Below are 19,291 nucleotides of genomic sequence, written 5' to 3'. Positions count from 1 at the left end.
CTGATATTTTTTGCAAGACATAATGGTCACACACACGTTTTGAGCTCTGGATACTCAGTGTTGCTCATGTGAAACTCAGAGCAGATTTGTTGTGAGCTAACTACGAACTGCAAGGTATTTAAAGTTGTGTTGTTCAAAAAAAAGACCCACGTCATACTGAAATGAGGGGGCTGGGATAAAGAATGGAAACCAATTATGCGATTTCTCCTGAAAAGAGGGGAGATCTGCGATCCCAGTGAGGAGAATTGAGACAGAAGATCCATCTTTTCACCAGTGCTGGGGGTTTTTCTTTGTTTGTTTTTTTAACCTCATCCCACTGCAGACAGAAGCAAAATCAGGTGGACACGGCAAGACGGGTGACTTCTGTTCCCACTGCAGGGGCAGGCTGATCACACCCTCTGCTGAAGAGCTGTCACAGGATCACAGAATCAATGAGGTTGGCAGAGCCCTCTGGGATCATCAAGTCCAACCATTGCCCTGACACCACCATGGCAACTAGACCAGGGCACTAAGTGCCATGTCCAGGCTTTTCTTAAACCCCTCCAGAGATGGTGACTCCACCACCTCCCTGGGCAGCCCCTTCCAATGGCTAATGACCCTTGCTGAGAAGAAATGCTTCCTAATGGCCAACCTGACCCTCCCCTGGCCAAGCTTGAGGCTGTGTCCTCTTGTCCTAGCGCTGGTTGCCTGGGAGAAGAGGCCGACTCCCACTGCGCTACAACCTCCCTTCAGGTAGTTGTAGCCTGTAGCTGTCCTTGCTCACAAAGCATATTTGTATCGTAATTAAGCGAGAAGTTTTCGCCTCTCAACACCCTGTCACTAAGGCTGGAACCAGAACCATCAAATTGACCCAAATCCTCAATTTGTGACTGATGAACTGAAATCCCCAAGCAGGAGGTGCAGCTGTTTGTCTGTAGTGAGTTTTGCTACAAACGTTCAAAGAAACCTGCATCAAAAGCAGTGAAATCAGCCCTGGGAGGAAAGAGAAATAAAGGTGAGGATGAGCACGAGGATGAGCACAACCCTCTGACGATTCAGGCAGGGCACACGCACTCCAAGCTCTGCCCAAGAGGTGCAAAACAGCCCAGTTGAATTAGTGATGTCTAGGACAAGGTGACAACATCCTGAAACAGGTCCGGGCTCCTTTGCCCCAGTGCGTACAAGTTAACGGGCAGGAGATCCTGCAAGGAACAAGGTAACGGGCAGGAGATCCTGCAAGGAACAAGGTAATGGGCAGGAGACCCCACAAGGAACAAGGTAATGGGCAGGAGACCCCACAAGGAACAAGGTAATGGGCAGGAGACCCCACAAGGAACAAGGTAATGGGCAGGAGACCCCACAAGGAACAAGGTAATGGGCAGGAGACCCCACAAGGAACAAGCTAATGGGCAGGAGACACCAGAACGAACAAGCTAATGGACAGGAGACCCCAGAAGGAACAGACTTCTGTGGGAGCTTGGTGGTTGTACTGGGACGCCCCAGGGCTCGGGCACAAGCCTGAGCAGAGGCACACAGTCCTCCCCTACCAGCAGATCTCTGTGGGCTTGCAGCCCACCGTCAGACCAGATGACCTCCTCCAAACCTACGTTATTCCATGCCAAGGGTCAGAAAACAGCCTCTACAGCATCTCTGCTCAGCAGGATCTTGTGCTGAGTTTTTGCCAGCTTCATTTGTTAATAAATAGTAGTGAAAACAGTGATGAGGGGGGAATTTCATAGAATCATAGAGTCACAGGATGCTTTGGGTTGGGAGGGACCTTAAAGATCATCCAGTTCCAACCCCCTGCCACGGGCAGGGACACCTTCCACCAGACCAGGTTGCTCCCAGCCCCATCCAACCTGCCCTTGAACACTGCCAGGGAGGGGGCAGCCACAGCTGCTCTGGGCAACCTGGGCCAGGCTCTCACCACCTTCACAGAAAAGAATTTCTTCCTCACATCTCATCTCAATCTCCCCTCTTGCAGTTTAAAACCGTTCCCCCTCGTCCTGTCACTCCATGCCCTTGTCAAAAGCCCCTCTCCCGCTTTCCTGTAGCCCCTTCAGGCACTGGAAGGTGCTAGAAGGTCTCCCCAGAGCCTTCTCTTCTCCAGGCTGAACAGCCCCAGCTCTCTCAGCCTGTCTCCAGAGCAGAGGGGCTCCAGCCCTCGGAGCATCTCCGTGGCCTCCTCTGGACTCGCTCCAACAGCTCCGTGTCCTTCTTGTGTTGGGGGCCCCAGAGCTGAACGCTCATCGTCATCCCTCCTAGCACTGCATCTAGAAAATTATCATTTTGTCCTTCTTTGCAGATCACTAACAGCACGTTGAATAGAACTAAACCCACCGAAGCACCCCCATGGCCAGGAGGCCCCAGGACAGCGAGGAGCACTCTGCCACGTACCTGACCCCTAGCTCACAGAGTACATTCTTGTTAAAAACTGTAACAGAGCAGAATATCAATGCCAGGCCAAGGATTTTACAAAAGTCTAGGCAGAGCCGGGCTTTGGAAGCTCACCAAGGAATGAAGCCTTGGCAGGACCTGTCTTCACAAAAGCTGTACTGGTCTGGCATCTACACTGCTCCTACTGAACTGATTCCAGTGTTTCACAGCTTATCCACTCTTTTTGCTTTATTTTTTTCTCATGTTTACCCATCCATAGTTATGTGCCTTCCTCTACAGGCTCTTCTAGAAAGCTGGCACGAACGTAACACTATTCTAGCCTTTCAGAAAGCTTATTGAGAAAATTTTAGAAGCTAAAAATCAGCTGACAAGTCCCACCTAACTTTGAAAAAAAAAAAGGGGGGGATCAATTTGGGTATGATCCATGGTCTTCATGTCATATTACATCTTTTCTGCCTCTATGAGTGAGTACTCATGAGCACTCACAGAATCAATGAGGTTGGAAGAGACCTCAGGGATCATCGAGTCCAACCATTGCCCTGACACCACCATGGCAACTAGACCAGGGCACTAAGTGCCATGGCCAGGCTTTTCTTAAACCCCTCCAGAGATGGTGACTCCACCACCTCCCTGGGCAGCCCCTTCCAATGGCTAATGACCCTTGCTGACAAGAAATGCTTCCTAATGGCCAACCTGACCCTCCCCTGGCCAAGCTTGAGGCTGTGTCCTCTTGTCCTAGCGCTGGTTGCCTGGGAGAAGAGGCCGACTCCCACTCCACTACAACCTCCCTTCAGGTAGTTGTAGACTGCACTAAGGTCACCTCTGAGCCTCCTCTTCTCCACGCTAAACACCCCCAGCTCCCTCAGCCGTTCCTCGCAGCTCAGACCCTCCAGACCCTTCACCAGCTTGGTCGCCCTCCTCTGCACTCGCTCCAACACCTCAACATCTCTCTTGAAGTGCGGGGCCCACAACTGGACACAGGATTCAAGGTGCCCCTCACCAGTGCCCAGTACAGAGGGACGATCCCTTCCCCAGACCGGCTGGCTACACTAGTCCTAATGGAGGCCAGGATGCCATTGGCCTTCTTGGCCACCTTATGCATCATCCTCACTCGCAGTATGCATCAGCTTGAGAAAAACTACAGAGTAACATATCCACCCGTTCAAAGCCACCTTTACCAAAAGCAACGGTCCACCTGCTGCCAGAGGCTTTAAACCACAGCACCAGGAATATTTTCAGTTACAGGTGCTGTTTGGAGAGAGGTCTGACACAAGCACGTACCCATCAACACTTACCCGGTGACCACCCCGTGAACAGGTTGAGCAAAAAACATGTCCTTAAACACCAACTTTTTACCTACACAGCGCCTTCAACAGCAGGGTCTGGAATATATTTATTTTGTCAGCCAAGTGTGGTACCTCCCGAGCCTCTGCCAGAGCCACCTCAAGCGTGGTGCGTCGGGGCAAGAATTAAGGGCCTGGGAAGCAGCTATTTCAGTTATGAATTCATTTCAGTCCTGCTTTCCACTGAAAATGGTGTTTCTGTAATTATTCCCTTCTAACACTGACTTCCCAGTTAAAAACAACCAATTTAACAGATTAACTGGAGCTTATAAACCTCTTCATACTTACAAACCTATGACTGCTACATAAACTATATTTTTTACGCTGTTGACTAAACAAGGGGGGTTGGTACCTTCTAGATATCTAATTTTGAAAATTAACATTTTTCATAGCTGCACTTCCATTTCATGAATAAATCAGAAAATTGATCTCATCGCATACCAGGTTGGAAGGGACCTCAAGGATCAATCTCACAGTGACCACCAGCAAGTGACAGTCCCCCTGCCGCCAGAACGGGCACATTCTTTACCCATTTTATTGGATTGCTGAAAGGGATAAAATGGTATAATAGTGATTTTTGTAGTTAAGAGGGAGTTGTTAAGCCAGGCAATGGTATAAGAAGAAATACATATTCTGAGCTCTTGCCCCTCCAAGAACTTCTCTAAGCTCCTTGACGTTTCAGACACGTACATACCAAGTCTTCCTTCTGAGAACTGCCAAATTTAAGCCATCCTTAAATCACGGCATTTTAAACTCCACATTAAATTCAAAGTTTCTTCAGACTGAGCAGGGAAAAAGGGTACTGAGAGTGGTAAATGTACACAAGGTCAAGATGAGGAATCTCTACTCCAAGTTGCTGCCTGTTGATGGGGACGAAGGAGGTGGAATGTTTCTTCCCACGCTTTCAACCCCACTGCAGCACCCCTTCCCACCACCTGGCTCCCGAGGGCTCGGGGACTGAGTGACTTGTTCTGATGTGAAAGCAAAGTGTGAACAAATCTCTCTGGTTTGGTCACACTGCATTGAAATTTTTCAGTCATGATGTATTTGAACTTCAACCCCTTGCCCTCAGAGCATCATGCAAGGAGTGCTCATCTATTAAAAGATTACTTTATATTAAAGCTCCATTTTTAAGTTGGGTGGCAGATTTTACAGCATTTCTCCACGTGTGCACAGCAGCGTGGCCTTCAGCACGGTGGACCTCGCACATCTCCTACGGCAGGACCTCCTCCAGAGCAGGACCACCACGTCACGGCTCCAGGGGGTCCTGCAGACACCGGGGCATCTGCTGCTGCTGGGCACAGAAACACCACGTGGGATTTACCAGGTTCACACGAGGTAGATGCCGTGGCACCCAGCGACCTCAACACCAGGGAAGAGTTAATTATTGCCTTCTGCTCTAAATGGAAGCTCAATTTAAAGCACATCCAGCAGCGAGTGTCTTCATGTCACATCGCCACCACACGGTGATGGGACTGGGTAAAAATGCCCAACTGGACTGGACTGGGTTTAAGGGTGCGTTGTTCTTTAGAGCATCTCCTTCTTCCTCACTTTCCATTTGAACCAGACATTCACACAAACAGCTTTTTGTTTATTAGTATATTAAAATACGATGTTTTTAAAAACCAACAGTTTCAGATCTCCAGCAGCGTCAGAGCAGAGATGTTGTAAGCAGACACCACGGTACCAACTTCCAGCTTGTTAAACACATTCAGGATTTAGAAAAGCCGCTTATTTTACGTGTTAAATTTTGCTTCACCCAGTGTGCCGTGCCAAACGTCCCCGAGACAAAAGATGCACACAAACACACCATGCAAACCAAGCAGCCCCCTCCCCACGAACCCCGGCGTGCGGGCAGCAGGGTTAATTCGTGAGACACCAAGCGTTCACGTGCTATTAGCCTGACGCGTTCCACAGACTTTACACACAGGTTACGCTTTGGGTTTGCATCACGCTAATGCAAACAGCATGCAGGAAGGGGAGAGGAAGGTACAGAAGCATTAACACCAGATGTACGACCATGACTTGGCTTCTAAGTCTGTGCGAAACAAGCAGTTGCTCTTTTAATTAAGGCTTTTGCAGCTTGCGTTAATAGAGAGGAGCAGCTTTAGGACAATCAGCAGTGGTTCTTACCTTCTGGAGATGGAGTGCAACCCAAAAAAAGGAGAGAAACACCCCTTTAAAAACTTGAGCAAAACAATTGTCGAGTCATTAATATGAACCCTCCCCCCCATCCACCAGAACCAGATTTAAAATGTTTCGGGCAGATCTGCAGGAACACCAAGACCAGGTTCTACCAAACAGACACGGGGCAGAAAGATGGAGACCTGGCAGATCTTCTTCAGTCTCTTCAAGGACACTGGCATCCAGCTCCCAACCCCACGTGTGTCACTTTCTACCCTCACCACTTAATGAACTTTTTACAGAAGTCAGGTGGACCCCGTGGAAGTCTCACACGCAGACAGGAATTTACTTCTCTCCTCCTCTCACACTACTCACAACTCTGAGTAAAACAGCAGCCCTGCAACCCAGAGGAGCGAGGCAGACTGCGAGCAGTTTAAGGAAGCCAAGAGCTACGGTGCAGGAACGAGCACGTCCTGCTCATCACCTCCATGGGTAACCCATGGTCTCAGCAAGTCATTAATAATGCAAACTAATACACCACTGGCCTCATTTAAATATTTCCACCGCAGCGGTGCTGGGGGCAGGTGAAGGGTTTCATGCTATAAAGCCAACCAGCACCTGAAGTTCATGGGAATTTGTGCAAGATGGAAGCAACACGAGTGCAGCTGGAGATCACGGCAAGATCAGATGGAGCCACCCTCAGACCATAGTGTAATAGAGGGCCCAGGAGGCACTCGTGGATGAAGACCAGCCTGGAGGACACTACAAAGCTCTTGGGCACACACTGAAGTTGGACTTTATATATAGCTTTAATTAATGGCCTATCATGACAACTAAGTCTGACCTGTGGGAACATCAGTAGACTCTGGTATCACCCACTGAGTCCTGGATAAGATTAAAAACCCTTGTAGGACCCATCTGACTCTAAGGCTTTTGGGGCACACAGTTAAAATGTCAAAGTTTTTGGGTTGCCCCCCTTTGTATTTCTGCTACAGGAACATGGGCCAGTTCATATGGAAGATAAGTTGCTGAGGGACACGGGTTAGTGGTGGACTTGGCAGTGCTGGGTTAACGGTTGGACTTGATGATCTTAAAGGTCCTTTCCAACCACAGAATCAACCAGGTTGGAAGAGCCCTCTGGGATCATTGAGTCCAACCATTGCCCTGACACCACCATGGCAACTAGACCAGGGCACCAAGTGCCATGTCCAGGCTTTTCTTAAACCCCTCCAGAGATGGTGACTCCACCACCTCCCTGGGCAGCCCCTTCCAATGGCTAATGACCCTTGCTGAGAAGAAATTCTTCCTAATGTCCAACCTGAACCTCCCCTGGCCAAGCTTGAGGCTGTGTCCTCTTGTCCTAGCGCTGGTTGCCTGGGAGAAGAGGCCGACTCCCACTGCGCTACAACCTCCCTTCAGGTAGTTGTAGACTGCACGAAGGTCACCTCTGAGCCTCCTCTTCTCCAGGCTAAACACCCCCAGCTCCCTCAGCCGTTCCTCGCAGGTCAGACCCTCCAGACCCTTCCCCAGCTTGGTCGCCCTCCTCTGGACTCGCTCCAACACCTCAACATCTTTCTTGAAGTGCGGAACTACATATAATAGATTAATTTAACACTCCCTGCTAAAGCTAACAATGTGACCTTTCTATGAATTATCATTTCATAGAGAACTAACCATTCTCTTCAAACTATTATTTTTCAAACCAACATTTCCCCCTCTATGTATTATTTATGGCATCCACTAACTTATCTCCATGCTTCTGCACAGACACCGAGTGGTACAGAAACCTGTGGCTACTTCAACTTTCAGTTGAATTAATGCTAATGAGGCAAGAAGGAAACAGGCCCTGTGAGGGTCTGCCAGACCTGCGGTGTCCCTCAAGAAGATCAGCTCTTCATTCTGTGGTCTACAGGTGGCCAAACCAGGCTCCCCGTGAAGTATGGGCACTATCTGCAGACAAAGGCTCGTGATAAAGAACCCAAAGACAAGGTGACCTGGAGCTCGTGGTGTTCAAGGGGCAGAAGTTGCATCTCTAGCTTCTCCTCACTTCAGGAGAAGTCCTGGTAGGGATCCCCTGCCTGGTTCAGAGCAGAAAATCCTCAACAAGGGGATAGACATGAGCATCCAGAGGAGACACTCACCAAACACACCTCTAACCTCATTCAATATTAACCTGTAACTGTCCCTACGACTAACACTTGACAGGCGTTTGACCCAAAATAGCTTTATACCACAGACGTGACACACAAATGCCACTTAGATATAAAGACATCATGAAGGTCGGAAAGAGAACACCACGTTCTGCTGGTCTTCAGTTAAAAATGTAAGTTGATAACTGTTTATTTTCTCCAGAAAAAGACAAATCCAACTTTTAAAGGGAAAAAAATTGCAAGAACTTAGTGCACCAGCACTTATTGGCCTTTTCTGCTGCCAGCCCCTTCTCCTGAAGGCTTACAGTAATTAACAGAGCAAAGCTGAAGAGTCTTGTAATTAAAATGCACGTGCCTCTAAGGCTGGCCCCAAGGCACCTGCTTCCACCAAATGCCCCTTTCCCATCGGCAAACAGCAGGAAAGAGCCCCAGAATTGCAGCTCTGAGTGAGAACTCCAGCGCGTGACAACCCCAAGAGGTTGGTAACACCTTTAAGGACATTTTATCCTGCCCATCTTCCACCAGAATGAAGATAATCTAACTAGAAAGAGCAGAGATGGGAGGGAACCCAACCGTGCTGGTTCTTAAATAAGTGTGGATGCCCCTGTCCTATCCACCCCCAACATCTACTCAGTGTTATCAAATCCATGAGATACAAACTCAAGGTGTTCCAGCTCGTGCAGCTCATTTGGAGATCACATTTAAAGAAGCTGTGGCTTAAAGAATGTGAAAAGGAATTTAAATGTTTGTCAGCTGATGGCTTCAGCTACCTACAGCACCTTCTGACCAGCTCCTAATTTGCAACTTCACACCCCGAGAGTGGGGAAAACCAGAGCTGTTCTGTACTACCAGAGTTTGTCCTGTTTGACGTAACTGTACCCCAGCTGCACATACAAGAAGCAGCCCTTTGAACTCTACTCCCTGTCCAGAAATAAGCCTATCACAGAATCACAGAATCAATGAGGTTGGCAGAGCCCTCTGGGATCATCGAGTCCAACCATTGCCCTGACACCACCATGGCAACTAGACCAGGGCACTAAGTGCCACGTCCAGGCTTTTCTTAAACCCCTCCAGAGATGGTGACTCCACCACCTCCTGGGCAGCCCCTTCCAATGGCTAATGACCCTTGCTGAGAAGAAATGCTTCCTCATGTCCAACCTGAACCTCCCCTGGCCAAGCTTGAGGCTGTGTCCTCTTGTCCTAGCGCTGGTTGCCCAGGAGAAGAGGCCGACTCCCACTGTGCTACAACCTCCCTTCAGGTAGTTGTAGACTGCACTAAGGTCACCTACTACAGCTTTGAGGTATTGCAATAACTCACAATCTTACAAGAGGCGCTGAAGCCAAAAGGCCACTTGCTAAGGAACATGAGGCTGGGAACCATGACTTAGAGAGCCATTCAGACTGGGAGGAACCTCTAGAGGTCACCAGTCCACCCTCCAGCTCAAACCAGGAGCAACTAAATCAGGCATCTCAGGGCTTTGTCCAGTCCATCTCTAAACACTCCCAGAAGTGGAGGTCACACAACCCTCCCTGGTCCTGTTCTAGTGTTTTATCACCCATATGGTGAAAAAAACCTTTTCCCCTCATACCTAATGAGAATTTCCCATCTTGCAACTTGCGTTCCTTGCCTCTCAGTCCAGCCCTGTGTACCTCCATGAAGAGCCTGCCTCCATTTTATAGAAGCTACTGATAGAAGTGAATGCTCACCAGAAACTCCAGCCACCAGATTACACAAAGCAGGTTCGGATACAGCAGCTTTTAAATGTACTGTCATGCAAAGAGCTCAAGAAGGAGAAGTTTCCTGGTGTGGTTACCCATGGACTGCCAAAGCAAGGAGGAGTTTCAAATACTCTAGACCAGCCTACACAGAAAGGTGGATTTTTGGCAGACGCTGTGTTACCTGACCTCCTCACTGTGAGGTGCCACAGGCAAATCTGATCATACATGCTATTTGAAGAAGCTGTGAAAAGCTTTATTTGAATAAATTAACACTGTACACAAGCCAAGCGTGCCAAATCTGCTGCCTGCCAGCCCTCGATGGCTGGAAGGACAACTTCCAGCATCCCCTGCCAACAGGTCCTACAGCACCAGGCAGGTGAGGGGCCGTGATGCCTGGGCATCAGCTGCTGTCACCAAAATAATTCATCCTGTCCTCAGATGCAAACAGAGGCCTTTAGGGAAGACCATACGGTGGTACAAACTGAAGGGAGTCCCCTGGCAGCTTCTTCCCCTCAGTCCCGTTGAGGACAAGTCCCACAGTGTAGAGCACTTGGTGCCCACGCCTCCGAACACCTCCTGTACGGAGCACTGGCTGGTCAACACAACGAGCAGAAAAGCCTGCTCATACGACACGAAGATGCTACATATCACAGTCTTTGCCACTAGGAAAAAATTATTGGTGTGCTTAATTTGTATTCAAGAAGCTACGTGGTCAGCCAAGGTCAGAGAACGCTTTAGGAACCCAAGTGTCCTCTCGAGGACGCTTTGCTGTGGGGCCATCCTGAAGCACCTCTAGCAGGTCCTTCTAGCCATTCCCACCTCCTCCACCCCACTCTTGCCAGGCTCCCTACACAGACATGGCAGGAAAATAAGCTTCAAATTAGCTTTCTAGCTTCAGCACATTATGTTCCATTTTCCCAGCTTCCTGCTGTCACGAGGAACCAGGAGGTAGCACAAGCAAGTGGAAAACACAAGCCTGCAGCAGGTCCCATCACCACCTCAAGCCCCTTCCCCTCTCAGGTCCTGCCTGACTTGGGGTTTTTCAGCCACAAGCTCAGATGATCAGAGGACACTGAGGAACCACCAAAGATGAGCTCATCAGCATGTCAAGTGGCCTGAAGCCGTTTTAAGAGCAATACCATGAAGGTTGCTCTGACCTGTGTTGATTTCCTTCATCAAAATTTGAGCTCTCCGTAACAGCTCATCAGTAAAAATACATTATTCAATATATAGACAATTCCAAGTTGCCAATGCACAGATACTCATTAAAAGGAGACAGCAAGCAGACTGCATAGCAAGTCACCTCCTCAAGGATGCTCCGAGCTGGATTTGAAGAGCATCTTGCAAGGAATTTGGAAGGACTCACTTGCCAAGGAGAGGCATAAATCCTTGCTTAATTAGTATTTAGGCAAAAAAGTCACTGTGTTTGGACAGAGATTCACAAGATAGTATTTTACACAGTGTCCCCTATAAAAAACCAAGAACAAGGGACTAGATGATCTTTAAGGTCCCTTCCAACCCAAACCATTCTATGATTCACGGCTATTAAGAGAAAAGGCTATCAAAGATATTTCAAAGATGCTAACTCTTCAGGTACTCTTACACTGATTTTAAAAAACCCAAGGAGATTAATGAAATCCAACAAGTTAACAATTCTGATTTACAAAGCTACTTATCAAACAACTGTGACTCTCTGTTGCTAACTCTTGGTGCCCATCTATCCCATGCACTCAAGTTTAGGGAGCTTTCACAGCTGGTGTTGCTTGGGTTAACCCCATTCTCCCATGCATCTTCAAAGCCTCATTTGAAAGAATGTTACAACGTGCTCAGACTTCCCCGAGCCACATTGCCAGCAGAGATCACAGAATCAATGAGGTTGGAAGAGCCCTCTGGGATCACAGAGTCCAACCATTGCCCTGACACCACCATGGCAACTAGACCAGGGCACTAAGTGCCATGGCCAGGCTTTTCTTAAACCCCTCCAGAGATGGTGACTCCACCACCTCCCTGGGCAGCCCCTTCCAATGCCTAATGACCCTTGCTGAGAAGAAATGCTTCCTAATGTCCAACCTGACCCTCCCCTGGCCAAGCTTGAGGCTGTGTCCTCTTGTCCTATCGCTGGTTGCCTGGGAGAAGAGGCCGACTCCCACTGCGCTACAACCTCCCTTCAGGTAGTTGTAGACTGCACTGAGGTCACCTCGGAGCCTCCTCTTCTCCAGGCTAAACACCCCCAGCTCCCTCAGCCGTTCCTCGGAGGTCAGACCCTCCAGACCCTTCCCCAGCTTGGTCGCCCTCCTCTGCACTCGCTCCAACACCTCAACATCTTTCTTGAAGTGCGGGGCCCACAACTGGACACAGTATATATATATTTCTGTCCTTGGCAGTGCACAAGGGGCTGACGAGGGTGGTTCCTGTTTATGAATATCCCTTTGAAGGACTAACAGCATTTCACACAACGCTGAAGCTGCCCCAATACTGGTAAACCTTTGATTTGACTGAACGTTGTACTGCCCCAAAGCAAAGCGCATCGTCAGGGCAGGAACTGGATCGCACTTTTGCTGCCTCCCTAAGAGCTAAATGAGTGTATTTGGTTTCCTTACTTCTGGATAAATGGGCTTTTCCAAAAAACTGTGTTGTCCACAACTTGAGTGGATGATCTTGGTATTGATAACAGAATTTCTACACTTGGGCCCTTCAATATTCTGCCAAAGCAGATGGATTGCTGGCAAAGTGGAGCGGAAACCATAATTAAGTCAAATTCAGGATGGTTACTCCATTCCAAACCAGATGAACTGCCACATCCAATCCTCTTTTCCCTTTTTCTTTGCTCTTAGAAAACAGAAGTATAAATACTTTGTGCTTTGTAAGGACATTTGTTCCCCATCTCACCAAAGCCACCAATCCATCTCTGGGAAATGGAGAGGAGCAAGGGCTCAAGAACTGAGCTATGGTGACAGCACTTCAGGGTTTGTCAGCCGACTTGCTCCGTGCTTTAAGTTTTGGTTTAGGTCATTTCCATTAAACTGACTATTCATTTTTTTTTTATAAAGATGAAATAAAAAGTAGTTACGTTTATTTCAGTACACGGAGTCTGAACTACCTATCAGGTCTAGCTTATCTTATACAACCTTATCTTCTTGGAACTGAAGTAGGACCCTTATCCAGCTTTCTTGGTACAAGTGGCAGTGACTTGAGAGCTTGTTTGCAAATGGGATCTGGACTCCAATTCTGCAGGTATTTAACATTTCAGTCCCAAAAATACTTGCAAGATGGGGGTTAACAGTAAACTAAGTTGGAATCAAAGTATGAATGTGTTTTACTGGTACGGGCACTCAACTCACCTGATTTCTTTAAGTCCTTCCTTCTGGATAACTTGAAGGATCTCTTTATGGCTCATAGGTGTATTAGGATATTTCTCCAGGACCTGGCAAGCAAAAGTAGATTGAGAGGAAGTTACTCATTTGTACTTTCACTTTAATGTTCAACTGCACAGAGAACTACATTTAGTGGTTTGAACATCTCCAAGGATACAACCGAGGAAGAACTACTGGCTTTCTGGCATCTCCTTACCACCCCTTCCATCTGGAGAACATAAGGAGCAAAGAGACTCCACTAGACTCTCTGAAGACCTTATTTTAGTGCAATTCCCAAATTTTATTTCAAATGCCCTGTTCCTACATAACACTTCTTGGAGAATTAAGTGCTCCACAGTAACAGGGTGGCTTCACGACCACCAGCTTCACTTGGGAATGCTTCAGGAACCGTCGAGGTCCCTCAGATACAAAACTTCCAAAACCCAAATCCTTAATGTTTGCAAAGCTGAACCAACCACTGATCAGTTTGGTCAGTATTACACAAGTTTAAGGAAATTTGGGGTTTGTTAGGGTTCTTTGAGAAATCTCTGCACACAGTTCGGGCTTAAAGCTCATAAATACAGTCTATGAAAATGCTTCCTACTTTCAGCTGTCAAAGACACTCCCAGCCCACAAGACACACACCCCAGTGCCTGCAGCCACTCACCTCCCTTTCACGAGGACTAAGATGCAAAAGTATAACTCACAGCGGCGGACAGAGAGCTGTTTCAGACCGCTGAAGGGAGATGCCAGTTACCAGACGTCATTTGGGTATTTTAAGCAATATTTGTGCTGGGGGCTGGGCAGGAAATGCCTCGTTTCCTTCTTACTCATCCGCTTCTGACCCATGCCCAGCACACCAACCCCTGAGTGCTGGCTGATGGCTTTAACCAGAAACCAAACCATCAGTACGTAAAGTATAAAAACCTACAAGTGACTTCGCAGAAAGAAATTACCCGTTTTAATTTCTCTGTTCAATAGCTGTGCAGAATCATAGAATGGTTTGGGTGGGAAGGGACCTTAAAGCCCATCCAGTTCCAACCCCCTGCCATGGGCAGGGACACCTTCCACCAGACCAGGTTGCTCCCAGCCCCATCCAACCTGGCCTTGAACACTGCCAGGGAGGGGGCAGCCACAGCTGCTCTGGGCAACCTGGGCCAGGCTCTCACCACCCTCACAGCAAAGAATTTCTTCTTCAGATCTCATCTCAATCTCCCCTCTTGCAGTTTAAAACCGTTCCCCCTCGTCCTGTCACTCCATGCCCTTGTCAAAAGCCCCTCTCCAGCTTTCCTGTAGCCCCTTCAGGCACTGGAAGGTGCTAGAAGGTCTCCCCGGAGCCTTCTCTTCTCCAGGCTGAACAGCCCCAACTCTCAGCCTGTCTCCAGAGCAGAGGGGCTCCAGCCCTCTGAGCATCTTCGTGGCCTCCTCTGGACTCGCTCCAACATGGGTTCCCCTATGCCCCTGCACCTCACTCCCTCCAGGTATATTTAAGTTATCCTGATGGCCACAGATTTAGCTCTCTTTGGAAAGGACTTTGAAAAGACCTCTCTGCTTAGAGAAACAAAGACCTACGTCCAGCACCATCTTCACCTTTGGAAGCCCTGCCTGGTGTCCTCATCACGTTGAAGTCTCTGGTTAAGTTACGTTAAAGCCTGAACTTTCACAGCACCTTAAGCTATTTCCAGACCTGGTAGGTGACTTTTGCCAAGGCTGGCTGCAATGAAGCACACTCTGGAGCACAGCACTGAACACCAGCACAGCATTTCGGCTTTCACAGAATCACAGGATCAATGAGGTTGGCAGAGCCCTCTGGGATCATCGAGTCCAACCATTGCCCTGACACCACCATGGCAACTAGACCAGGGCACTAAGTGCCATGGCCAGGCTTTTCTCAAACCCCTCCAGAGATGGTGACTCCACCACCTCCCTGGGCAGCCCCTTCCAATGGCTAATGACCCTTGCTGAGAAGAAATGCTTCCTCATGTCCAACCTGACCCTCCCCTGGCCAAGCTTGAGGCTGTGTCCTCTTGTCCTATCGCTGGTTGCCTGGGAGAAGAGGCCGACTCCCACTGCGCTACAACCTCCCTTCAGGTAGTTGTAGACTGCACTAAGGTCACCTCTGAGCCTCCTCTTCTCCAGGCTAAACACCCCCAGCTCCCTCAGCCGTTCCTCGGAGGTCAGACCCTCCAGACCCTTCACCAGCTTGGTCGCCCTCCTCTGCACTTGCTCCAACACCAATAAATTTAGATTTATATGAGCTCCTAATTCACATGTGCTCAGCATTGCCATAGAGTCAGTAGGCTTTTATACCATTAACCTGGAACTAAATCCGAAAGCTTGCTCTGCACAGTGTGCTGAAAGCCCGTGGAGGGCAAGAAGAGTTAAGACCATCTCAATTTCCATCTGTGGTGTCAACTTTTTCATTGTAAATTAGGAGAAAATAAAATAGTGCTACGATTCCACTAACGAGGAACTTTAGGGCATTTGCCATTTCTCACACACAAAAGTACAAGCCTGCTTGTTTTCCTCTTGGGCACTGTATTTTCCTCTTGACTTTCACTACATGGACTTTGTCCTGAAGTCCCATCTCGCTCATACCTAGAGCAGCAACAACACATCGTTAATTTTCCACTAGGCACAACCACAACGCAAGCTAATGCTGTGTTTGACCAGAGAGTCTCACCATCAAGAGCAGAAAGGAAGCAAAGCTTTTCCAATTACATCCTGGCATGACCACAGCATGCTTCTAGGTCTTTCTCCCAGCCAACCTGTCCCCAAATCCATAGGACTTTTTCCTGTAGCTGAGCTCAGCAAGATGATCAGTCTGGCCTCCTGCCACTCCTGCCTGACTTCCTACACATCGTGATGGACCGCTCCTGTGCTCTGAGAAGGTTTGCTCTTGAAGATCAACCAGCTCTCCTGGGTTTCTCTGCTCTACAGGACAGATTCCTGGAGGATCCCACACATCAGTTCTCCGAACAAGCCAAAGCCAGGCATTTTTATCCTTCTACTCACTTCCTTCATTTCCCATAGGATCTTAAACTCTCATTTCACGGGCACTAAAACCAAAGGTGCCACTTGTGCACCACTCTTCGTATTCCCAATCAGCTCTCTTCACTCTGCTAGGTCTCCTCTGGCCAGTTTGTCCAGCACCTGGCTCAAAAAAGTTGTCCTCAAGCAATTCCAGAAGTCTCCTAGACTGGTTGTGCCCTCCAGCACCTTGTCCTTCCAGCAAAGGCTGTCAGGCATTGGAACAGGCTGCCCAGGGAAGTGGCTGAGTCACCATCCTTGGAGGTATTTAGAAGACGTGTAGATACCAGGGCAGTGTCAGAACCAACTCTCCATTCTTAAGGCTTTTTCCAGTTGTCTACAGAAGGTTCATCCACTTCCTCTTCTTGATTAGCTGGTCTGCAGCAAGCACCCACCATGATGTCCCCTGTGTCACCCTCCCCTCTGAAGTTAACAGACAAGCTCCCAGTTGACCCATCACCAGTTGCACAGCACAGCTCTGTGTGTTCCTAAAGCAGCTCTTCAGCACAGAAGGCAAACCCTTCTTCATTGTCCATGTCTCTCCTTCCACACAAAGCACTTCAGTCATCCACCCTTAACCTCACCACCACCATGGCTCTGCAGGCAGTGAGATCTGGTCAATAGGGAGCTAAACTATTAGTATCAAAACTGCACAGAGACCTCCTAATCCCTCATGTCCCACACAATGTATTTACACACAAGCACTTCAGACTGGCCCAACAGCGTGCTGGGGAGGTGCAAGAGTTCTTCTGGAGAAACAGAAGAGTCTCCCTTGTCACAGACCCCCAGGTGCCTCCCTTCGTCCTCCACTTCTCTCCTGGTTTCAGTCTCCATGCCACAACAAACCCAGCTGAAAGCCCTCCACACTGCTAGCAACCATGCTGGCAAAGATGCTCTTGCCTCTCTTCATCAGATGGATCCCATCTCTTGTCATCAGTCCTCATTCCTTAGAGAGTCCCATGGTCATAGAAACAAACACATCATCTTCAGGAATACGCTCAAGTACCTGAGTAACACCAGGCTATAGCACAGAAAGAAGACTAATTCGGTGGATGACACACAATCACAGAATCATCTTGGTTGGAAAGGACCTTTAAGATCATCGAGTCCAACCATTAACCCAGCACTGCCAAGTCAACAACTGAACAATATCCCTAAACAACATCCCCAAGCACCACATCTACTTGTCTTTTAAATCCCTTCAGGGATGGGGACTCCACCACTGCCCTGGGCAGCCTGTGCCAGCGCTTGACAACCCTTTCCATGAAGAAATTGTCCCTGATCTCCAATCTAAACCTCCCCTGGCACAACTTGAGGACGTTTCCTCTCATCCCATAACTTGGTACCTGGGAGAAGAGACCAACATGGAAGCATTTCTTCTCAGCAAGGGTCATTAGCCATTGGAAGGGGCTGCCCAGGGAGGTGGTGGAGTCACCATCTCTGGAGGGGTTTAAGAAAAGCCTGGACATGGCACTTAGTGCCCTGGTCTAGTTGCCATGGTGGTGTCAGGGCAATGGTTGGACTCGATGAGCCCAGAGGGCTCTTCCAACCTCATTGATTCTGTGTGATTCTGTAAGGTGTAACTGCAGAGAAAGGTCCTCAGCTTCGCTATTCCTATCCCATAAAACGGGCAGTGAAAACTCTTCCATCATCTGCAAGTTCAAGAAAACATCTAACGAGGAAAATAAACCACCACCATTATTGCAAAAGCACGAACACAACAGGTCATTGTCTAAAGGCTTTTGGACCCCTGAAAACATTTTATCCCATGAATGCTAAGCAATTAGGTATGGTTTAGATAGAACAACATCATGAGAAGGGTCCAAGACTTGGGAAACACACCCGATACTTAAACTCAGTCTAGACAAGCTCATCTGGAAAAACAGCTTTTCTGGCTGAGCAGCCATGGCTGCTTCTAGCAGCACAAGTTTGCATGAGAATTTAGACTTGTTTACTGTGGTGGGATGTTTCCCAGAACCCCCGAAGCACACCCATCTCCTGCACAACCTGAGCCCCGACCAGACCTAAGGACAAACCAGAAGTGAAGAGGTTGGACAACCCACCCCTGGAAGCGGTCAGGGGGCTCTGTGTCACCGGTCCCATCTTTTCCAAAGGGATGCAGCCCCCCCTCAAATAACTTTAAGCAGCACACCAGGCTCTGTGAGTATCCCAGGGGTAATGGACACGTGGATCTGCCCGAGCCACCCCACCGCAGGACTGCTTCAGGTACCAAAACACGACCGGCACCTTCTATCCACAGCTGCCTTTATTCAAGGCTGCACCTTGAATCCTGTGTCCAGTTCTGGGCCCCGCACTTCAAGAAAGATGTTGAGGTGTTGGAGCGAGTGCAGAGGAGGGCGACCAAGCTGGGGAAGGGTCTGGAGGGTCTGACCTGCGAGGAACGGCTGAGGGAGCTGGGGGTGTTTAGCCTGGAGAAGAGGAGGCTCAGAGGTGACCTTAGTGCAGTCTACAACTACCTGAAGGGAGGTTGTAGCGCAGTGGGAGTCGGCCTCTTCTCCCAGGCAACCAGCGCTAGGACAAGAGGACACAGCCTCAAGCTTCGCCAGGGGAGGGTCAGGTTGGACATTAGGAAGCATTTCTTCTCAGCAAGGGTCATTAGCCATTGGAAGGGGCTGCCCAGGGAGGTGGGGGAGTCCCCATCTCTGGAGGGGTTTAAGAAAAGCCTGGCCATGGCACTTAGTGCCCTGGTCTAGTTGCCATGGTGGTGTCAGGGCAATGGTTGGACTCGATGATCCCAGAGGGCTCTTCCAACCTCAGTGATTCTGTGAAGGGGCGCAGAGGCCACCAACAGCCCCGTGACATTAACCCTGAGTGTTTGCTCCACAGCTACTCTGGCTCACTGCGGCTTTGCTAACTTTAGCTCATCCTGCATGGTAGGATCCAAGCTCACAGAATCACAGAATCAACCAGGTTGGACAAGACCTCGGTTCCTTGTGTTGGGCAGCCACCACCACAGGTGAAACCAACAAAACAACTCGCTTTGGCTACACAGGACCAAGATTAACTTGCACTATCCTGATAACAGTTGTCACCTCGTGCTCTTGAAGAAACTTGTTTAATACTAACTCTCAGCCTACTTAGATAAGCAAAGCAGTTCACGCCTTCAGATGCGGTAATAACTCCGTGCTGCTTTACGAGCTGATCCAGAAGAACCAGGTACAAGGATTAAAGAGAC

At 48.8% G+C, this 19,291-nt stretch overlaps 2 protein-coding genes across 3 annotated transcripts in view; both read right to left on the bottom strand.

Moving 5' to 3' along the window:
• DTNB (dystrobrevin beta) overlaps window positions 1–19,291 on the bottom strand; it is a 648,286-nt gene that overhangs the window by 292,712 nt on the left and 336,283 nt on the right. The gene's annotated exons all lie outside the window — the stretch shown is intronic.
• Window positions 1–19,291, bottom strand: part of ASXL2 (ASXL transcriptional regulator 2) — a 116,414-nt gene that overhangs the window by 72,291 nt on the left and 24,832 nt on the right. For both annotated transcript variants that reach the window (XM_068406559.1, XM_068406476.1), the window contains exon 2: window positions 13,054–13,136. In XM_068406559.1, coding sequence (XP_068262660.1) covers window positions 13,054–13,136 — 83 coding nt within the window. The remainder of the gene's footprint in view (window positions 1–13,053; window positions 13,137–19,291) is intronic.

This window comes from Nyctibius grandis, chromosome 1 (genome assembly GCF_013368605.1).
Source record: "Nyctibius grandis isolate bNycGra1 chromosome 1, bNycGra1.pri, whole genome shotgun sequence".
Classification (NCBI taxonomy): Eukaryota; Metazoa; Chordata; class Aves; order Nyctibiiformes; family Nyctibiidae; genus Nyctibius; species Nyctibius grandis.
Note: the sequence above shows the minus strand (reverse complement) of the source record. Positions and strands in the feature narration are given on the sequence as shown.